Source organism: Cricetulus griseus, chromosome 3 (genome assembly GCF_003668045.3).
Source record: "Cricetulus griseus strain 17A/GY chromosome 3, alternate assembly CriGri-PICRH-1.0, whole genome shotgun sequence".
Lineage (NCBI taxonomy): Eukaryota > Metazoa > Chordata > Mammalia > Rodentia > Cricetidae > Cricetulus > Cricetulus griseus.
Window position 1 is genome coordinate 170,269,202 of NC_048596.1, and position 19,253 is coordinate 170,288,454.

General features: G+C 43.6%; 1 protein-coding gene across 1 annotated transcript in view; it reads right to left on the minus strand.

Moving 5' to 3' along the window:
• Bbs2 (Bardet-Biedl syndrome 2) overlaps nt 1-19,026 on the minus strand; it is a 34,427-nt gene extending 15,401 nt beyond the window's left edge. Inside the window, exons 1-7 of the mRNA XM_027405614.2 lie at nt 18,746-19,026; nt 11,657-11,884; nt 7,549-7,674; nt 6,865-6,927; nt 5,158-5,235; nt 1,432-1,536; nt 1,240-1,326 (exon numbers count right to left, since the gene is read on the minus strand). Coding sequence (XP_027261415.1) covers nt 1,240-1,326; nt 1,432-1,536; nt 5,158-5,235; nt 6,865-6,927; nt 7,549-7,674; nt 11,657-11,884; nt 18,746-18,862 — 804 coding nt within the window. The 5' untranslated portion in view covers nt 18,863-19,026. The remainder of the gene's footprint in view (nt 1-1,239; nt 1,327-1,431; nt 1,537-5,157; nt 5,236-6,864; nt 6,928-7,548; nt 7,675-11,656; nt 11,885-18,745) is intronic.
• Nucleotides 19,027-19,253: the final 227 nt, after the last annotated feature.

Below are 19,253 nucleotides of genomic sequence, written 5' to 3' on the forward strand. Positions count from 1 at the left end.
CAAGTAAGAGCTGCTTTTTAAGTGACATCAATTGGAAGACAGAGGTGCTGGCCAAAGGTAAATGAGAGCACAGAAGAAAAGGCAGGAATTAGCTGATGGCCTAGGCAGTCCAACCCTAACAAAGGAGTACCAGCAGTATCCATGGAGATCTGGAAACTAACGATACAACCTTGACTTGCCAAAACACTAAGAAATTCTGATTTGAAGTTGAAAAAGTAAAGAAAGCAAAAGAGGGGCTAGAAAGATGGCTCCAAGGTTAAGAGCACTGACTGTTCTTCCAGAGGTCCTGAGTTCAATTCCCAGCAACCACATGGTGGCTCACAACCACCTATAACAAGATCTGATGCCTTCTTCTGGCATGCAGGCATACGTGCAGGCACAATACTGTACACATAATAAGAAAATCTTAAAGAATAAAGAAAGGAATGAATGAAGGAAGGGAGGGAGGGAGGGAGGAAGAGAAGGAAGGAGGGAGGGAGGGAGGAAGGAAGGAAGGAAGGAAGGAAGGAAGGAAGGAAGGAAGGAAGGAATCAAGCAAGCAAGCAAAGGATCTTATTTTGAAGTTACAGGTGGGAAATCAATATTCTAACATGATTCTTCCTGTTAATTCAAAGTTTCCAGTTAGCTTTAAAAGAGCTATTCGCACAGCTCGTTATTAGATCATTAACTTTATACTGGCCTACACCTACAATCAATCTGATGGATGGATTCCCTCAAAGAAGAGATTTAGAAAGAATTTCTCTGGAGATTTTTCTCCCAAGTGTGGTTTACAAGGCTGAAAGGACACATCACCATACAGCAGGAAGAAATTACGTGGAAAGACAGACTCAGGGTTACATCTACATGATGCAGCCAATACCATAAGCAGATGGTAGTGTTAAAACTTAAGAAAAGCAGCATGCAAGAGAAAGATGCCATGTGACAGGGTTCAAGCAGAGGGGTCTTTATTAGGAAAAGGACTCATAAAAAGGGAAGGGAGGAGACTGGCCTCCGGAGACAGGAGCAGCAAGAGAGAGGAGAAAGGAAAGAGGGGGAGAGAGAGGAATGGGGGAAAGTGAGGGTGGACAGAGAGGGAAAAAAAAAGAGAAGTGGGCAGGACCCTTTTAAAAGGGAACATAGTGAATATGCACAGGTGGCTGCAGCTAGGGCCTATCCTGTCAGAACCCCAAGGACAGGCCAGTACAGATGCCTAAATACTAAGAGGTAGAGTTACCCATACACTTCCTAATGGACACTTACCTTTCCATTAGACCATCCAGTTATCAGCTCACACACACCATCAGAATTAATGTCAAACGCATGAATGCTCATGGCATGGTTTTTGGACTGAAAAGGAATTTCAGTAATTAGTAAAGTGGTCTCTCCGTGGAGAAGTATACAATCCCTGAACAGGGGTGGGGTGGAGGGTGGCAGGTAGTTAACTGTACTAACTTTAATTCTCCAGTATCGGGCTATTTTGTCATAAACTCCAACTGTGCCATTGGAAAGGGCATAACCAAACCGACTGCCATACATGGGACACAGAGAGGTGACTATCTGCAAAAAGAAAACAGGAGTTCAGTAAGGCTCAACTTAACTTCACATGCAACCTTATAAAACCACATGCCTATACAGAGAAACTCAGTTCTCCAGGCATGACATGGCCATTGCCATCTTTAAATCAGAACAGCTGTGAGTACTCACACAGGCCCCTCATATCACGGGGCCCCCAACATTCACTCATGAAAGCAGGGGTAAGGCTCACAAGGCTCACCAGGCTCACAAGGGGCACAGGGCCTCTCCTCTCCTTTCCCCAAGTGTATGTATGGAGTTAACAATTAAGTGATGGAAGAGAGATTTTTCTTCAGTGATGTTTGTAGCCTCAATTCAACTCATTGGTTCACCAAGCCATATTTAAGTGGAAGGGTTTCTTTGGTCTGTCAGTGCCCTCTCAATCTTGAGTGAATAGGGATAGACTCCCCAGGGGAAGTCAAGTATCTCCTTGTTGGCTGTTTTTAGATCTGAAAGCCTTCTGAAAGCAACAGGCAGTTAAGGCCTGGGGATCCTAATAGCTGATAATGCCCCTTAGAGGGTAAACATCCTTGAAACTGCCTGCAGCTTCTCCCCCGTCAGGATCTAAGGCACTTCCCAAACAGACCCCTGTTTTTGAATCCCACTCCCCAAACACTCTGGGTTTTTCAAGATGATCACAAAAGGGCTGAAGCAAGACAAATGCTCCAAGTTCTAGTCCAGTGGGGGGGGGGTTATAAAATGAAATACTCTAAAAGGGAGATCCATAATGGTTTGAGGGGGTGAAACGTCACCCGACATCCATAAATATGGCATCTACCTCAGAAATATTCACAAAAACATCAAGCCCAAGATCGCTCTGCTTCGCTGGCCAACTGAACCACTTGAACTCGGCCTCACAGTGAATTCTTTCCTTCAAGAAGACAAGCACCAAGAAAAGTCCCAGCTCAGCAGCACTTGAACCCCTTACTTGGGAAAGGAGTCCTCTTCTTTACCATCAGTGTCGTCTACTTCACAGTTGGATAATCACATTTAAACAAACTCACAAAGTTAGAGCAAGCTATGGAGCAATTTTCAGAACAGTATTTTTAAAAATAACAGATGTGTCGAATTAGGAAGGAAATGGGCTAAGCACACAATAGATGCTGCTATACACATCAACACAAAGGATTGTACTGACTGACGAGCTTAATTTATACTATAGTTTGTTCAAGAATTGTAATCAGCCAGACAGTGGCACACACCTTTAATCCCAGCACTCGAAGGCACAGACAGGCAGATCTCTGTGAGTTCGAAGCTAGCCTGGTCTACAGAGTGAGTGCCAGGACAGCCAGGACTAAGAAACCTTATTTTGAGAAAACGACAACAAAACAAAGAATTATAACCTACATCTGATTTTATCTGCATACTTTCTTCTATAACATAATTTATTGTGTGTTTGAGATAAAAGAATGCACAATCTTTTCCAAAACTCATATGGTGTGTAACCACAAACAGAAATTCATACACCACACAGTTTATAGGACTTTCTAAGGACTGCACACATGTCACAGGATAGAATGTGATGCTGAATCGGGCTTAATGACCTCTGAACCTAGAGATCTACTTCTAATCCTGGCCCCAGTACAAATATATTAAGTACAAAGTGGAGAATGGTTATGTAATCTCCTTCACACCTACAGTTTTCCACAAACCCCCACTCATTTAACTCTGAATACAAAGCATGGTGTAGGATCCAGGGTTACTTAGCTCAAAGCACCCTCCTGCAATACTTAGTACTGTGTACTGTGTACTGTCAAACCTGGAGAAACATCCAAGGAAAAGCCACCCAACAGCAAGGCAAAAGGACAAGAAAATGATGCTGCAAATGAACAATTTAAAGTTAGCTCCAGACTCCTGTGAGTTCAGGCTAGTTCTATGTCGACTTGACACAAGCTAGAGTCATCTGATGGGAGAGGAACCTCAATTGAAAAAATATCTCTATATGATGGGGCTGTTGGCAAGCCTGTAAGACATTTTCTCAATTAGTTATCAATGGGGGAGGGCTCAGCCCATTATGGGTGGTGCCATCTCTGGGTTGTGGTCCTGAGTTCTATAAGAAAGCAGGTTGAGCAAGCCATGAGGAACACGGTTCCTCCATGCCTCTGCATCAGCTCCTGCCTCTAGGTTCCTGCCTAGTTTGAGTTCTTGCCACGGCTTCCCTCAATGGACTGTGACTGAAGGGATGGCCAAATAAACCCCTTCCTCCCCAGTGTTTCATCACAGCAATAGTAACACTAAGACAGAGGATCCTTAGTGAAGGTTTCCCTTTCTTCCTCTGTAGACCAGAGAAGCAACTAGTCCCCTCTGGTTCTTGGCTCTATCCCATATTCCACTCTCCTTTTCTATGACTTAGGAAAATGTCCTTCAAAGAACTCTATCATCACATCTAATAATGACAAAACCAGAAATCCAACACTTCCAAATAATTACCACCAAACAGAAAAGACTCATTACAAATTAGTATGAAAGAGATGATAATGCACAACCCAGCCCTGGCAGGCCAGTGGGTGATAATCAAGCTGGGTTTTTGGGGAGGAGCAGGTGGAGGGCCTTTGGGGAAGGCTATAAATCCCTCTAAGAATGATTAAGGGCACTGGCCTCTCTTCCAGAGGACCCAAGTTCGATTCCCAGCACCTTCGTGGAGGTTCACAACCATCTGTAACTCCAGTTCCAGGAGATCCAACAACCTCTTCTGGCCTGTGCAGGCACCAGGCAAGCACATGGTCCATAGACTTAAATGTAGGCAAAATACCCTCAGATGTAAAATAATTTTTTAAAATATCTAGAAAAATCAGGCATAGTGGCTCACATCTGTAATCTTAACACTTGGGAGGCTGAGTCAGGAGAATTGTCGTGAATTCCAAGTCAACCTGTGCTACACAGTGAGTTCTGGACCAGCCTTGGTCATTACAGAGTGAGAACCTGTCTCAGAAGACAAAACAAACAAAAATCCAGTGACAGCAAGGATCCACCCTCTGGGAAAACTCCTCACACAAGCACACTCCCGTGAACTATTCATTCCCCAGTCCCTCTACAGACTCACACAAGCACACTCCTGTGAACTATTCATTCCCCAGTCCCTCTACAGACCCATCTTTACACTACTGCTTTCTGCACTCATTTCTCACCTTCACGTCTTTGTCCATACTAGTACAAATCTGAGCCAGGCAGGGTGGTGCACACTTGTAATCCCAGCACTCAAGAGGCAGAAACAGTCAAACCCTCATAAGACTGTCTCAGAAAAAAAACAAAAACTGTGGGGCATGGTAGCACACAGATACCTGTGAGTTTGAGGCCAGTCTAGTCTACATATAGAATTTCAGGCATGCCAGAACTACACAGTCAGAACTTGTCTATAATAGTAATAATAATAACAATACATATTACTATTATTAATAAATAATAGTAATAAGTATGCATAAATAAGAAAAAACTCATTTTTCTCTTGAAGACCCTGGGCTATGAGATGATGCCCAGCAGTTTCCTCGGAGTGCACTGCCGCCCCACCTGGTCCAAGGTCACCATTCTGCACCCCAGACTGTGAAAATGATGTTCACCTCTGGCTCTAACAGCCTGAGGTCACCACTCTGAAGTAGCGGTTCCTACCTCTGTTTCTGTCATTTCTGCCACAATCTCATCTTCTTTAAAAACTCGGATGTCAAAATCTTCAGATCCAACAAGAAGCTGAGAAAGGGAAGGGAGGATCATAGTTTAATGTGTAAACACAGCAAAGTTTTTTCATAAATTAAAAAAGCCATTCCTTTGCAGCTATTGCTACCAACCAGTTCCAGCCCTCTAGAAATCCAATGCTCATTGGGATTCGTAACTGATCTGAGAGAAAAAGTGGCCCTACCAGGCTAATCCCACAGGGCAGGGGCAAACCTGCCAGGACAAGCTCCCTCCCTGGGTCAGCAGCGCCCCCTGCTGCTGATGGAAGCCTGTGATGCTCAGGCTGTGTTCCTGAGCATGTGTGCTCCAGCTGTGTGCTCCAGCTGTGTGCTCCAGTTTCATAACTGCTTACCCTTGGTAAACACATGAGTGTCCCATCTGTCCAGGAGCACCCATCCATGCTACACACACTGATAAATGACTTATTTCTAGAAATAGAATGCTGCCTTTTTACCGAGGTAAAATAGGACTGGGGGGGGGGCACATGCTGTATTATTAAAAACATAAGGAAAACCAGCCTCAGACCTATCAGACCGAGGAAGGGTGCAGCTCCTTCACTTGGACCCCACTAAGAGGCAGGCACTTAACCCTGCATGGTGCACAGAGACCTGTCATGCTCCTGACTGGCTAAGGGGTTTCAGCTCAGCTAAGTTCCCAATAGTGATGCAATCTTCCATCTGCACATCCATTGCCAGCCCTGGCCACGACCTTCACTTCTGCAGCCGGACTCTGACTCTACAGCTGGACTCAGCCGACAGACAGACAAACAGGCAGCATAGTGGTAGCAGCTGCTGCACAAGTTCCTGAATCGGACCTCAGCTCCCCAAGTGATGGGATTATTCAAAAATCTGTTAGCTCCCCTGCCTCTCAGGCCTTTAGCCTGAGAGAGAGAGACAGAGAGAGAGAGAGAGAGAGAGAGAGAGAGAGAGAGAGAGAGAGAGAGAGAGAGAGACAGACAGACAGACAGAGGGGGGGTGGAATTTATAGCTATGCTGTGCTGTCCAATGTGTGATCTAAGAGCAACACTAGCAATCTCAACTGGAGTAAAAGAAGTCTGTTTGCCTCAGCCAGGGCTAGCAAGTAAAGTGGAACCACCTGAAAACTGATGCTAATAAAAACCTTGGCACCCTGTAAATTTATTGTTATCTAACAAATCCTGGTATTGTGGAAAGGCACATATTTTTGTCTATGTTTCTGACATAGTACACTCAGGATAAAGCCCTGTCTCAAACACCAGAGCCTAGTGTCCATGGAAAGTAGGCTAAGTTAGGGCCCACTGTATACATGCCAACTTCTCAAGGATCTGAGTTCTTATGGTGATTTCTTATATTAACATATAATTATCAGAATAATGTCAAAAGAAATAATTTTGTCAGCCAACATTAAAATGACTTAATGTTCCAAAGTGTCAGAAGCAGTTTATAAGGTTGTGAAATATACGGGAGGTCTCATCAACTTTTGCCTTCTCTGCTCCTCTGTCTCAGAGACACAGACAGTGAGAGGAGGAAGAGGAGCAGCAGAGGAGAGAGGAGAGGCGGGGGGACAGGAAGGAAGAACAGGGGAGAAGACCAGTCAGCTTATATGTAAAAACAGTACGAGAAGCTGATGGCTCAACAGAGCACTGATGGCTGCTTTGTCTCACACCTCTGTCTTCCCATCACCATCAAAGTCACACAATGCCAGGGAGTGAACATTGTCTCCAGTAACCTGAAAATAAAACAGGAAGTCATTAATAAACTGTCCTTTTTCATTTAATCCAAAAGTATCAGCTACATGAAGGGAAGGCTTACATAAACTCCCAGTGAGTTCTCAACATTACCTATAGTTAACATACATTATCTTTTTTTTTTTAAAATTATTTCTTTTGTGCGTATATGTACATGTGAGCATATTCTATATTCTTGTGTGGGTATGGGTACACATGTATATGTGTATGTATGCCTAGGGATGTCACAGCAACTGCAGGTGTCACCCTCAGGAACTCTATCCACTTCCTTTGAGACAGGGTCTCTCACTGGCCAGTAGCTCCTACCTGGATTAACTGGGTGGCCAGTAAACCGCAAGAATCCTCCTGGCTCTACCTCCCTAGTGCTGTGAGATACAAGTGTAGGTGGCCAGGCTCTACATTTTTATGCGGGTTCTGAAGAAGACTAAACTCAGGTCTTCATGCTTGAGAAGGGTACTCTAACAACAGAGCCATCTCCCCAGCCCTATTAGTCCATTCAGTTTTTTGAAAGTATTATTCAATGTAATCAGTGGTTAAAAAACATCTAGACAAAATTAAGAGTGGGAACGCTTAAGAGTACCAAAGTGTTTAGTTCTTCATACCGTCCAAAAGAGATCATTTCCTTCATGATCAAAACCCTGAAGAGCACAATTGCCACCGATGATTGCAAGAGGGGGGGCAATGTCTCCCAGTGTCCCCAGCACAATGGCATTTGCTCCATCTGCTACCTACAAAGGAAAAGACAGGACACAATGATGTGCAGGCACACTGAGGGTGAAGTCATCAGTCTTTCCCATAGATGCTTAACTGGCTCTGCCCTTGTCTCCTAAGAGGGCAGCTAGGCTTTTCCTGGGCCCACAATGTGACCTGGGCAGAATAAGCAGAGAGCCCAGCACATGCAGAGCCCAGCTCCCACCTAAAGCTGCTAAAAACACATGGTTGTGGCAATCCAGGGTTCTCCAGGACTTCTGACTTCTGGGGGTCTGGTCATCTCCCGATGACCAAGGCATGCACCTTTAAAACCCAAGTTCTGAAATAAATTTACCCCTTTTAGGTATAAATCTTCCTATCACACCTAGCATTATATAATCTTTAAGTATGAAACATTTAAATATATGTGTGTGTGTGTGTGTGTGTGTGTGTGTGTGTGTGTGTGTGTGTAGGGAAATACATCTTAAATTATATATTTATAAGTATACATAAATATAAAGATTGGTTATCAAAAAAAGGAAATAGGTAGGAAACAAAAAGGCTAGTAGATTACAGGAAAAAAAAAGAAAAAAAAAAACATTGAATGGGCTACTGAGAAAAAAAGGGAAGCACATTGGGAGCTGAGTGGGAAGAACAATTGAGAACACCCAGGATGAAACCCAAGGCGTGTATGTGATAACCTAAAAAACTTTAAAGAAATACATGTGTGTGGAATATTACTTTAATTGTGTAAAGGTGTGTTACATTTGTTTATGCTACATTTGTTTAATTATGTAAAGACATGTTGCATTTGTTTCACTTTGCCTGCCTAAGGCACCTGATTGGTCTAATAAAAAGCTGAACAGCCAATAGCTAGAGGGATAGGTGGGGCTGGCAGGCAGAGAGAATAAGTAGGAGGGAGACTGAGAGAAGAGAGAGAGAACAAGGGAGAAAGAGAGGGCCATGCCTGGGGCCAGGCAGCCACCAACCAAGCAGATACAGAGTAGGACATACAGAATGAAAGAAAAGTAAAAGCCTGGAGGCAAAATGTAGATGACAAGTGTGGCGATATATTATTTATGATTTAATAAAGATCGCCTGAAGTATCAGGATGCAAAGTCAGCCACAAGCTATAGAGGTCAGGCAATGGTGATACATACCTTTAATCCCAGCAGCCATAATAGCTAGCAATAGAGCTAGGTGGTGTGCCACACACCTTTAATCCCAGAACTCAGAAGACAGGCAGATGGATCTCTCTGAGTTCAAGGCCACCCTGGCCTACACGATTGAATTGTCTAAAAGTAACAGAGCTCATGCCCTTGAGAGGTATATAAAAAAACAGGAGCCCAATGTCTCAGGCTGCATTCTGCGATTTAGTCTCCAGCCCATGTTGAGGAGAAGGCAAGTCTGAGGCTTGGTAGAGAGCTCGTGGAGACAGGATCACAGCCTGAGGTAGAGGTAAGAGCTAGTGGCTTGGCTGCTTTGCTTCTCTGATCTTCAGCTTGAAGCTAAAACCCCAATAGCTATCTCTGGGTCTTTTATTTATGGTGTTATAGACAAGAAACAGGTTAATTTAAGTTCAAGAAAAGTTAACCAGAAATGAGCATAAGCTAAGGTTTAGCATTCATAACTAATATTAAATCTTCATGTTTTTATTTGGGAGCTGGTTGGTGGCCCAAAAGAAAGCCGTGTGTGTGTGTGTGTGTGTGTGTGTGTGTGTGTGTGTGTGTGTGTGTGTGTGTGTGTGTGTGTAAAAAGACAGCACTCATAAGAAATTTAAATTGCCAAAAGACCAGCCAATCAAAACATAAAGGTAAATAGTAAATACACCTGTAGTCTCAGCTGAGCACAGGGCTGAAGCAGAAGGATTGCCTGACCCTCAGAGTTTGAGATCAGCAAACACATCAAGACCCTGTCTCAAAGAAAAACAAAGACAGACAGACATGCATAAAAGGTAATAATGAACTGGGAAAATGAGTTAATAAATATATCAAACTTAATTTTCTGCTAATAAATAGCAAGAAATGAACAATAAACTCAGTAGAAAGGAAGCATAAATAGCCAATGAAATGAAAACTTTGGTAATCATTTTCTCTTCTTATATAAGCAGTGGTTTTTTTTTTTTTTTTTTTTTTTTAAATCGATAGCTGCTGAAGTACTCTCATAATCTAACAGGAAGGTAGAAAAACAAGAGTCCCCTGGGGAGCAATTTAACAACAACTATTAAAAATGTATTTAGCTTAATGGTGCAGGGTTATAATATCTGCAGACAGCTTGCAAGCTTGAGGTCAACTGGGCTACATGGAGGTTTATTTCACTTGCATCATCAGGGGACGCCAAGGCAGGAAACTGGATGCAGGACATGGAGGAGTGCTGCCTACTGGCTTGTTCCCCATGGCTTGCTCATCCTGCTTTCTCATACAACCCCAGGATCACCTAGCTAGGGGTAGCACTGCCCACAGTGCACTGGGCCCTTCCACATCAGTCCTTAAATAAGAAAATGCCCCCATAGGCCTATAGGCCAATCTAATATGGGCATTTTTCTTATTTGAGGTCCCCTCTTTCCAGATAACCCTAGCTTGTGTCAAGATGACAAAAATTAGCCAGCATATTTGGCTGCTTCATGAGTTCAAGACTAGCCTAGGCAACTTAGAGAGACTCTTAACTCAACAATAAACAATAAAAAAGAAAAAGAAGAAGAGGAGGAGGGACAAAGGGTAGGAGGAGAAAGGCCTTTGGCATTACAATTACACCTCTGGCTTTTAATTTTTTAAATATTCATTTATTTTGTTTATGTGTGTTTGTCTGCAGAGGCCAGAAGGTTGTAGCTCCTAACTATTGGTAACTCCAGTTCCAGGAGATCCAATACCCTCTTATGGCACTCAAGGGCACCTGGTGTGCAAGTGGTGCATAGACATACACACACATACACCCATACACATAAAATAATTAATAATAATAATAATAATAATAATAACTTTTAAAAGGAAGCTAGCTAAGCAGGAGCTCATAAGAGCCAGAAAGCAGCCTTCCTCCAGAGTTCCTGACCTGACTTCCTGCAACAAATGACTGTACCCTGTTTGCTGAAATAAACCCTTTCCTCCCCTGGTCATGGTGTTTATCAGGAGCCAAAGAATGACACAAGAACACACAGTAGGCAGCAGTGGTGGTGCATACCTTTAATCCCAGGAGGCAGAGTTTGGTCTATGTGAGTTTGAGGCATGCCTTTAATCCCAGCACTCGGGAGACAGAGGCATGCTGGTCTTTGTGAGTTCAACGTCAGCCTGGTCTACAAAGCTACACAGAGAAAACCTGTCTCAGAAAAAAAAATGAACAAACAAACTCTGTAATCAGGCATAGCTAGTTGGTCTATGTCTATAATCCCAGCACTCAGGAGATTGAAGAAGGAGGTTCACAAGTTCAAGAGCAGCCTGGGAAACAGTGAGACCTAATCTCAAAACACAGACACACAGATCTGGGTGGGCAAATCCAAATGATGTTTGTTTATAGGTGATTTGTTTTAATATTTCTTTCCTATCTCTCCTATGGAATATGGATAGCTTGGGCATTAAATCTACAGCACTTGTAGACAGCAGGTTGCAGGAAGGCCCTCCATGGTGCTTAAGGCAAAGTCACCAGAGAACTGTTTGCTGGGTTCCCAATAGATCTTGACAGATGGTGTCACAGATACACATGCTAGAGACACTCATGACTGTCACCAAATGTTTAATAACCATAACCCAACAAGTAGGCTACATATGCATCAAACAGCAGTGAAGCTGAGTTCCCCACTGCGACGACACAGAAGACACTGCAACAAACATCTTCAAATAAAGTGGCAAGGGCTGTCAACAACAGCTCAGTGATAGAACATTTAACTGTGATGCACACCCAAGGCTCTGAGTTCAATGCCCAACACCACCAACCAACAAAAACTTCTTGTCTGACAAAAAAAAATCCACAAAAATACATGGGCATTAATGGGTAATGGGGATTGATGGTTAAAGGGGGTATACTTGCCTCTCTGTAGAACAAATCTGAATTATTGTAGATATCATAAGCCAAAAGACTGGTCTGTGTTCCCACTAAAAGCGCATCATAGCCAAGCTCAGGGTTCAAGATTCCTGCAGTCAGGCAGCTGACTGTCTGGTTAATGTTGAGGAGAGAAACATCAGACTCCAGGGGGCTCTGGAAGACTCTAGATGCACTGAAATGCTGGCTCCGTGTGTGAGGGTTATGAATAAAAACCTGAAAAACAGAAAAGTCATAGTCTCTTAAGACATCCAAAAGTGCCAAATTCAAATGACATGTTTTAAATATTGATTAGTGGATTCCATCAAGAAGTAGTCACCTTAATCTATAAAGTTTAAGGTATTCATGTAAGGCCAGGCCTGGTGGTACACTCCTTTAAGCCCAGCACTCAGGAGGCAGAGGCAGATGGATCTCTGGTTGAGGCCAGCCTGGTCTACAGAGTGAGTTCCAGGACAGCCAGGGCTACACCAAGAAACCCTGTCTCAGAAGACAAACAACAACAACAACAAAAAAGATGCTCAAACACAGTTCTGTGGGTAGCTAACTTCCAGTCTGTGCACTATGGAAATCCAGTGTTCTTAGCCCTGCCGTCAAAGTGAAGAGCAAGCTCCAGCTGAACCGTGCTCCCTACCAGTGGGGTACAAAGGGTTCAGACAGGGCTGTCTTCCCTGGTGTTAAGCACAGGAAGCTGATGCCAGACAGCACATGATCTCAGGAACCAGAAGAGCACTTCCTGAAGTGTCTTCCACACCAGGCCCTAGTAAATTCCCCCCCAAGCCCTTAAAAATAGCCCATCAGTTTAATGTGCTTTACAAGCTTCAAATTTGTCATATAAATCAAATTCTTGAACACTGTTTCATAGTCCCCACTAGTAAGATCAAAAATTAAAATTAGTTCCAAAGACAGAAATTCAACAGTTTTGATTATCATAAATTTGATCATCTGAGTGACTTCACCATTCAATGTCCCTAAGCTTCACCTGTGAAAATGAAGCTTAATTCAGAAATTCTCAGGTGCAGTGACATTGCAGTGATGGAGAACTGGGTGTGAGGTGCAGTGTCTTAGATATTAGAATGGCCTGTGGCTTCTTTTTTCGAGACAGGGTTTCTCTGTGTAGCTTTGGAGCCTATCCTGGCACTCGCTCTGGAGACCAGGCTGGCCTTGAACTCACAGAGATCTGCCTGCCTCTGCCTCCTGAGTGTTGGGATTAAAGGCGTGTGCCACCAACACCCGGCGGCCTGTGGCTTCTAAAGAGCTACAATGAACAGGAACATATAGTACAACTGTGGCACTTCCCTGGAGAAACTGCTTAAGATTTTATTTTTACTAAGGTGTATGTCTCTATGCCTGTATGTACAAATGTGTATGGGCACCCGTAGAGGTAAAAAAAAAATGCATTATATCCCCTTAAGCTGGAGTTAAGGGTTTATGAGCTGACAATGGGGGTACTGGGAACCAAATTCCAGTCTTCTGAAAGAGCAGTAAAATTATTAACCCATGAGGCACTTCTCCAGCTCCCTCTCACCGAGAAAAATTTTATCATCTTAAAAACAAAACAAAACAGAAACAGAAACACCAACTTTAAGGGATCATCGTGACAGAAAGATGAAAAACACTAAATTGGAATTCCTGGGCCTTAATTTTAAGTATTTCATTCCTTTAGTATAAATGCAGTATTAATTTTAAGTTATTAACTATACAAATTAGTTTAGGAAAAATAATATTGTAAGAAAAAATTGGGCCGGGCATTGGTGGTGCACATCTTTAATCCCAGCACTTGGGAGGCAGAGGCAGACAGATCTCTGTGAGTTCGAGGCCAGCCTGGTCCCCAGAGCAAGGGCTAGGACAGGCTTCAAAGCTACAGAGAAACCCTGTCTAGAAAAAAAAAAAAAAAAAAAAAGCCGGGTGGTGGTGGCACACGCCTTTAATCCCAGCACTCAGGAGGGGGAGGCAGGCGGATCTCTGTGAGTTCGAGACCAGCCTGGTCTACAAGAGGGAGTTCCAGGACAGCCTCCAAAGCCACAGGGAAACCCTGTCTCGAAAAACCAAAAAAAAAGAAAAGAAAAAAGAAAAATTGTTCAGCAAGATAGCTGAACAATAAGGGAGCTTGCCACCAAGCCTGCATTCTATCCCAGGGACCCACGTGGAGGATAAGAAGTGACTCCCACAGCGAGCTGGCTTCCTGTGATCCCCATACGCACACTGTGGCACCACACACACTAATATACACATACACATACACAAATTCATTTAAAATATACTCAAAAGAAGTGTAGTAACTGAATATCATTTAATGTTCTCATTTGTGTGATACTTTTAAGCTGTTATCAACATTAATCGCACTTGACTTATACGGGTCAGAGGATTAAGGCCCTGATTGCAAGTGACAGAGCTGAATCAAGAACCCTGGTGTGCCCAGACCACGAACAGCAGGAGTTACCACATCACATTTCATTTTGTAATATCTCTGAACAAAGAATTCTTAAAGTTTTCTAGAAATTAGACATTGAGAGAAAAACAGGAAGAGAAATGACTTGTGCACCCCAGAGTCTGGAATGAGAATCAAGTTTTTCCCAAAAGCAACAAGAAACCCCAGGATGAGACTGCTCCTGGTCTCGAGAGTCCCTACTGAGGTCTTCTGTCCCTTCAACTGCATGAAGAACAGACACTTCCTTCAAAGGAATGGCTGTAGATGACAGTGTTGTCCTAGCTGAGACACTGGTGATCTAAATCAGCTGATTCTCCAGTTCTATAGTGACAGAAAAAAATGTCCCCCAGGAAAAAAACACCAATGTTCATAACATTAAACAAGGTATGTTTACCAAACTCAAATGTTCTCCCTCATCTGTGGATCCTAGCTTATATTACATATATGTAAACAGGTGTAAGTGGGGAAATAGTCTACAATTTAGAAAGGAGACCAACAGAGAATAATATTAGACGATAAGGAAAGACAGAATGCAGGCAAAAAAAAAATACAGGTTTTTTTTTTTTTTTTTTTTTTTTTTTTTTTTTTTTTTTTTTTTGTGTGTGTGTGTGTGTGTGTGTGTGTGTGTGTGTGTGTGTGTATCAGAGAGGGGGGTTGGTAGACCTGTGAATTCACTTTTCTGTGTACTGAATCTGAATTATCAAGAACCATTTTTACATTGCAAAAGATGCCAACATGTGTTCGTCCTTTGAGGTCATGACTGGGCTTGCTTTGAATTTCACTGCCATTAGTGCAGTAAGAACAAGACATGACTAGTCACTGAATACATCTGCTGCAATGACCCATCTAGAAAAAGTACTTTTTTGTTGGTATTTTTGTTGTTGTTGTTGTTCTAAACTGAAATTTTTCTCTTTTTACTTCTATTTAAAGCTATTTCAGAACCATTTTATTAGTGTTATTTAATATGTAAAATATATTGCTCTGTGTAAAGTAAAAAACAAAACAAAACAAAAATCCCAAAGAAATGGCTTTCTAAAGTATCCTTGTCAGCATGGGTGTTAAGACCCGACCCTTGAAGACAATATTTGCACACATTAACAGACATGTAGAAGCCAAGCTGCTGCCCAATGAGAAGCTTCACCCCACTGACTAGCATTCACGGGACTGAAGAGCACCCTGCACAACACCAGAGGAGAAAGGTAATCAGCAATTCACAAACCCTGCCATCTACAAAGGTGACCTGCCTACCTGCAAGACATGCCAGTGCAATGGTGGCACAAACACTGTGGAAGTAACCCACCGCCCTCTGACTGAATTTAAGGCCTATTCCATGAGATGGAACCCATGCCTGACACTGCTCAAGAGACCAAAGACCTGAGACTGGATGGGTCAAGCCTAAGGCAGTGGTTCTCAACCTATGGGTGGAAAGACCTTTTCTCAAGGGTCACATATCAGACTATTTACAATTCACAGTGGTTAAAAAAAAAAAAAACAGTAATGAAGTAGCAACAAAATAATGTTATTGTTGGGGGGAGGTCACCACAATATGAAGAACTGTATTAAACAGTCACAGCATTAGGAAGGTTGAGAACTACTGGTCTAAGGGAAAACCAAATACTATTGTTCTGCTCAAGGAACATAATGATAAAATGACTCCTGTGATATTCTGCTACACCAACAAATCAGTGCCTCACTCGGCCATCCTCACAGAAGCTTCTTGCAGTAGATGGGAACAAATACAAACTCATGACTAGACAATATGGAGAGATTTTGGAACACTCAGTCCTAATGGGATGTCTTCATCAAACCCTCCTCTCAGGACCCAGGGAGCTATGCAGAAGATGAAGCAAAAAGTTTGTTAACAGTCAAAGGGGATGAAGACTCCAAAGGCACACTGTTCTCCAGATACAACAGGACTGATGCATATATGAATTCGGAGACTGTGGCAGCAGGTACAGGGCCTGCACAAGTGCAAGCCAGGTGGGTCTCTGTGCTCAGAGCAGCAGGAAGTGGACACAGGCCCCCACCCCTAACCAAGAAGCTATCTGCCTGAAATTGGTACCCACTTGCAAGAGAAAAAATACTTTTCTCCGATGCAGTCTGTTAACTGTCTGGTACTCTCAAATGTAAGCTCCAGAGGTGAAATTCCATTTACCACAGTATCTGCAGAGTTAAGTGCCCAGCACAGGATAAGGCCTCAAATTAGGGGCTAGGGCAGTGGTTCTCATCCTTCCTGATGCTTTGACCCTTTAATACAGTTCCTCATGTAGTGGTGACCCCCAACCATAAAATTATTTCATTGCTATTTCATAACTGTAATTTTGCTACTGTTATGAATTGTAATGTAAATATCTGATTTGCAGGATATCTAAGACCCACAAAGGGGTCATGACCCACAGGTTGAAAAACTGGTAAGATAACACCAATGGGATATCTTCAGCCTGTTATACTGCTGCTGTGTCATATATATGCATATGCAAATATGACTCTGTTCTGAATGTTTGTCAGTGCCTGAGGCAGGGGCAGCACTGGAGACTGAACCTACGGTGTTGAGTATGTTAGGCAAGCATTCTACCTCTGAGTTATACCATCAGCCTTTTTAATTTTATCTTATTGCATGATTTTCCTGTGTGTATGTTCAGGCTCCATGGCAGGCAAATGGAGGTCAGACAACAACTTACAAGAGTCAATTCTCCTTCCACTATGTGCCCCTAGGCTAGAACTCAGGTCATCAGGCTTGGCAGTAGGTGCCTGTATCCAATGAGGAGTCTCCCTACCCTCTCCCCTTTCTAAATTTTAATTTTGAGACTGGGTCTCCCTGTGTAGCCTAGGTGAGTAGGGTGATTTTTGTGTCAACTTAACACAACCTAGAGTCACCAGACAGAAAGGAGCCTCATCTAAGGAAATGATTCCATGAAATCCAGCTGTAGGGCATTTTCCCATTTAGTGATCAATGGGGAGGACCCAGCCCATGGTGGGTGGAGCCATCCCTGGACCTGGGTTCTGTAAGAAGGTGGGCTGAGCAAGCCATGGGAAGCAAGCCAGTAAGCAGCTCCCCTCCATGGCCTCTGCATCAGCTCTTGCATCTGGGATTCTGCCTTGTGTGAGTTCCTGTCCTGACTTGCTTCAGTGATAAATATCAATGCTGAAGTGTAAACCAAATAAACCCTTTCCTCCCCAACTTGCTTGTTGGTCATGGTGTTTTGTTGCAGCTACCGAAACCCTAACCTAAGAGGACACCAGGCTAGCTTTGAATTTATGATCCCAACCTCCTGAGTAACTGGAATAACAAGTGTGTACCACTATATCAGGTTTGTTAGTTCCTCTTAACCACGGCATCACATATCAGGCCCAATGCTCAGCACTTTACCTCATCATACCAATTAATGAAACCATAACCCACTTAAATGAATCATTATGCTCTAGCTATGTATCCCAAAACATAGCATATAAAGTAGCATAAAACATACATGGAAGTGCCTGAAAACTCATTCACAAGTGTAATTGACAACCACACTGGGTCCAACAAAATGCTTTCAATCTTACTTCTACAACTTTTTTCTTTTTCCAAACTGGGTCTTGCTCTATAGCCCAAGATGATCTCAAACTGGTGGTAATCCTCCTGCCTCAGTCTCTTGTACTGGGATTACAGGCATGAGGTACCCCATATAGCTTCCTTTCCAGAACTTTCTGGTTGAGCAATCTCAGACACTAAATTGAACCTCTTTGAACTATTTCTAGTCAGTAAAGTTGAAAAAACAAAAAGAAAATAACAGCAGCTAACAATTAGTGACTATTTCCCATACATCATATTGTTGCTATTATTTGTTCAGTGCAGAAGGTTATTAAATTAAGAGGTCAGTAAAGCAAGAATCCAGTACACCAATGCTACACTAGTATTTTTGGCCTTGTAGCAACGATGCTGAGAGAATTAACAGGTATAAGGCTTTGTGCCTGTTAGAAATTGCATTTCTGAAGTCCTTATAGTCCTTGTATTTTGTGCATGCTTCTATCAATACATAGGGCCTTGATCTGTCTTGTCATTTAACAAACTTTCACCTACAATTGACTCTTCTTGAATGATTTTGGGGATTCAGAGATAAGATGAGGTCAATACTTTTAGAAAGCATATAGAAGTATCAAATATGAAGGTTTTTTTTAAGTGATCTTTTGTCTCTGTGACTCTGACACCTACCCCAGTATGTGCCTCATAGTAAATACTTAAGTTATGGGGAGAAATCTGAATGTACATGATCAAGGACCAAAAGTATATTCTGAATTTAACACTGGGAACCCCGCCCCCCCACTTCCTCCCTGTAAAGAGACAAATGTGGAAGACTCCATACGGCGAGCAGAGAGGCTCTGGGCAGGAATTTGAAGTCAGCAATCACTGCTAATCCTGGCCAAGCTCTCCTCCTTCTTGGGCCTTCTCCTTCCTAAGCTCCTGATCCGTTCTCAGTAGTGTCCAACACTAAGAACTTGGTCATGAGAAACGTCACTACTCTGAAGCTGTTCCTCTGAAACGCCAAATAGATAGGACTGAGGCCAAGGACAGCAGCGAGACTGGTTGCTAGGCAATGTGGGCTGGGGGCGGGGCAGCATGAGAGGCGGGATCTGGACGCCGGCGGAGTTCGGGTGGGACCGGTTACCTTGCCCGCTTGGGTGGCAGCCGCCAAGCACGGGTGAGTCCCGTCGTATCGCCCTATGGCCACCATGCGGGGGCTGATTTTGTGGCGCAGTTTCAGGGTGAACACGGGCAGCAGCATGATGGCGGTGACTGACGCCCGACGCAGGCGCAATGCAGACAGCCTAGCAGACCGGTCGGTCGCCTGGCAGCGGCTGAGGGGTGCAAGGAACAAGCACGCGGGACCCCGAATGCCCCAGGCACCGCGCCCGGAGCGCCCAAGAGCACTACCCGGGTCGCGGACTCCCTCTGCGCCTGCGCGAACCCGCCCAGCTGCAGAGCTGCGCAGGCCTCGACTATCTCCTGCGACTGCGCAGTGGGCGTCACGAAGGGTTGAACCGCGCTTTCTCGGTGGATGCAAGCTGGTGTTGTCAATTAGTGTCAGATGCAACCCCACCTTGGCGTCTGGAGTGCCTGAGCCAGTACCTCCCAGTATTCTCTCCCGGACGTCAACCAAACTGCACCCCGTAGAC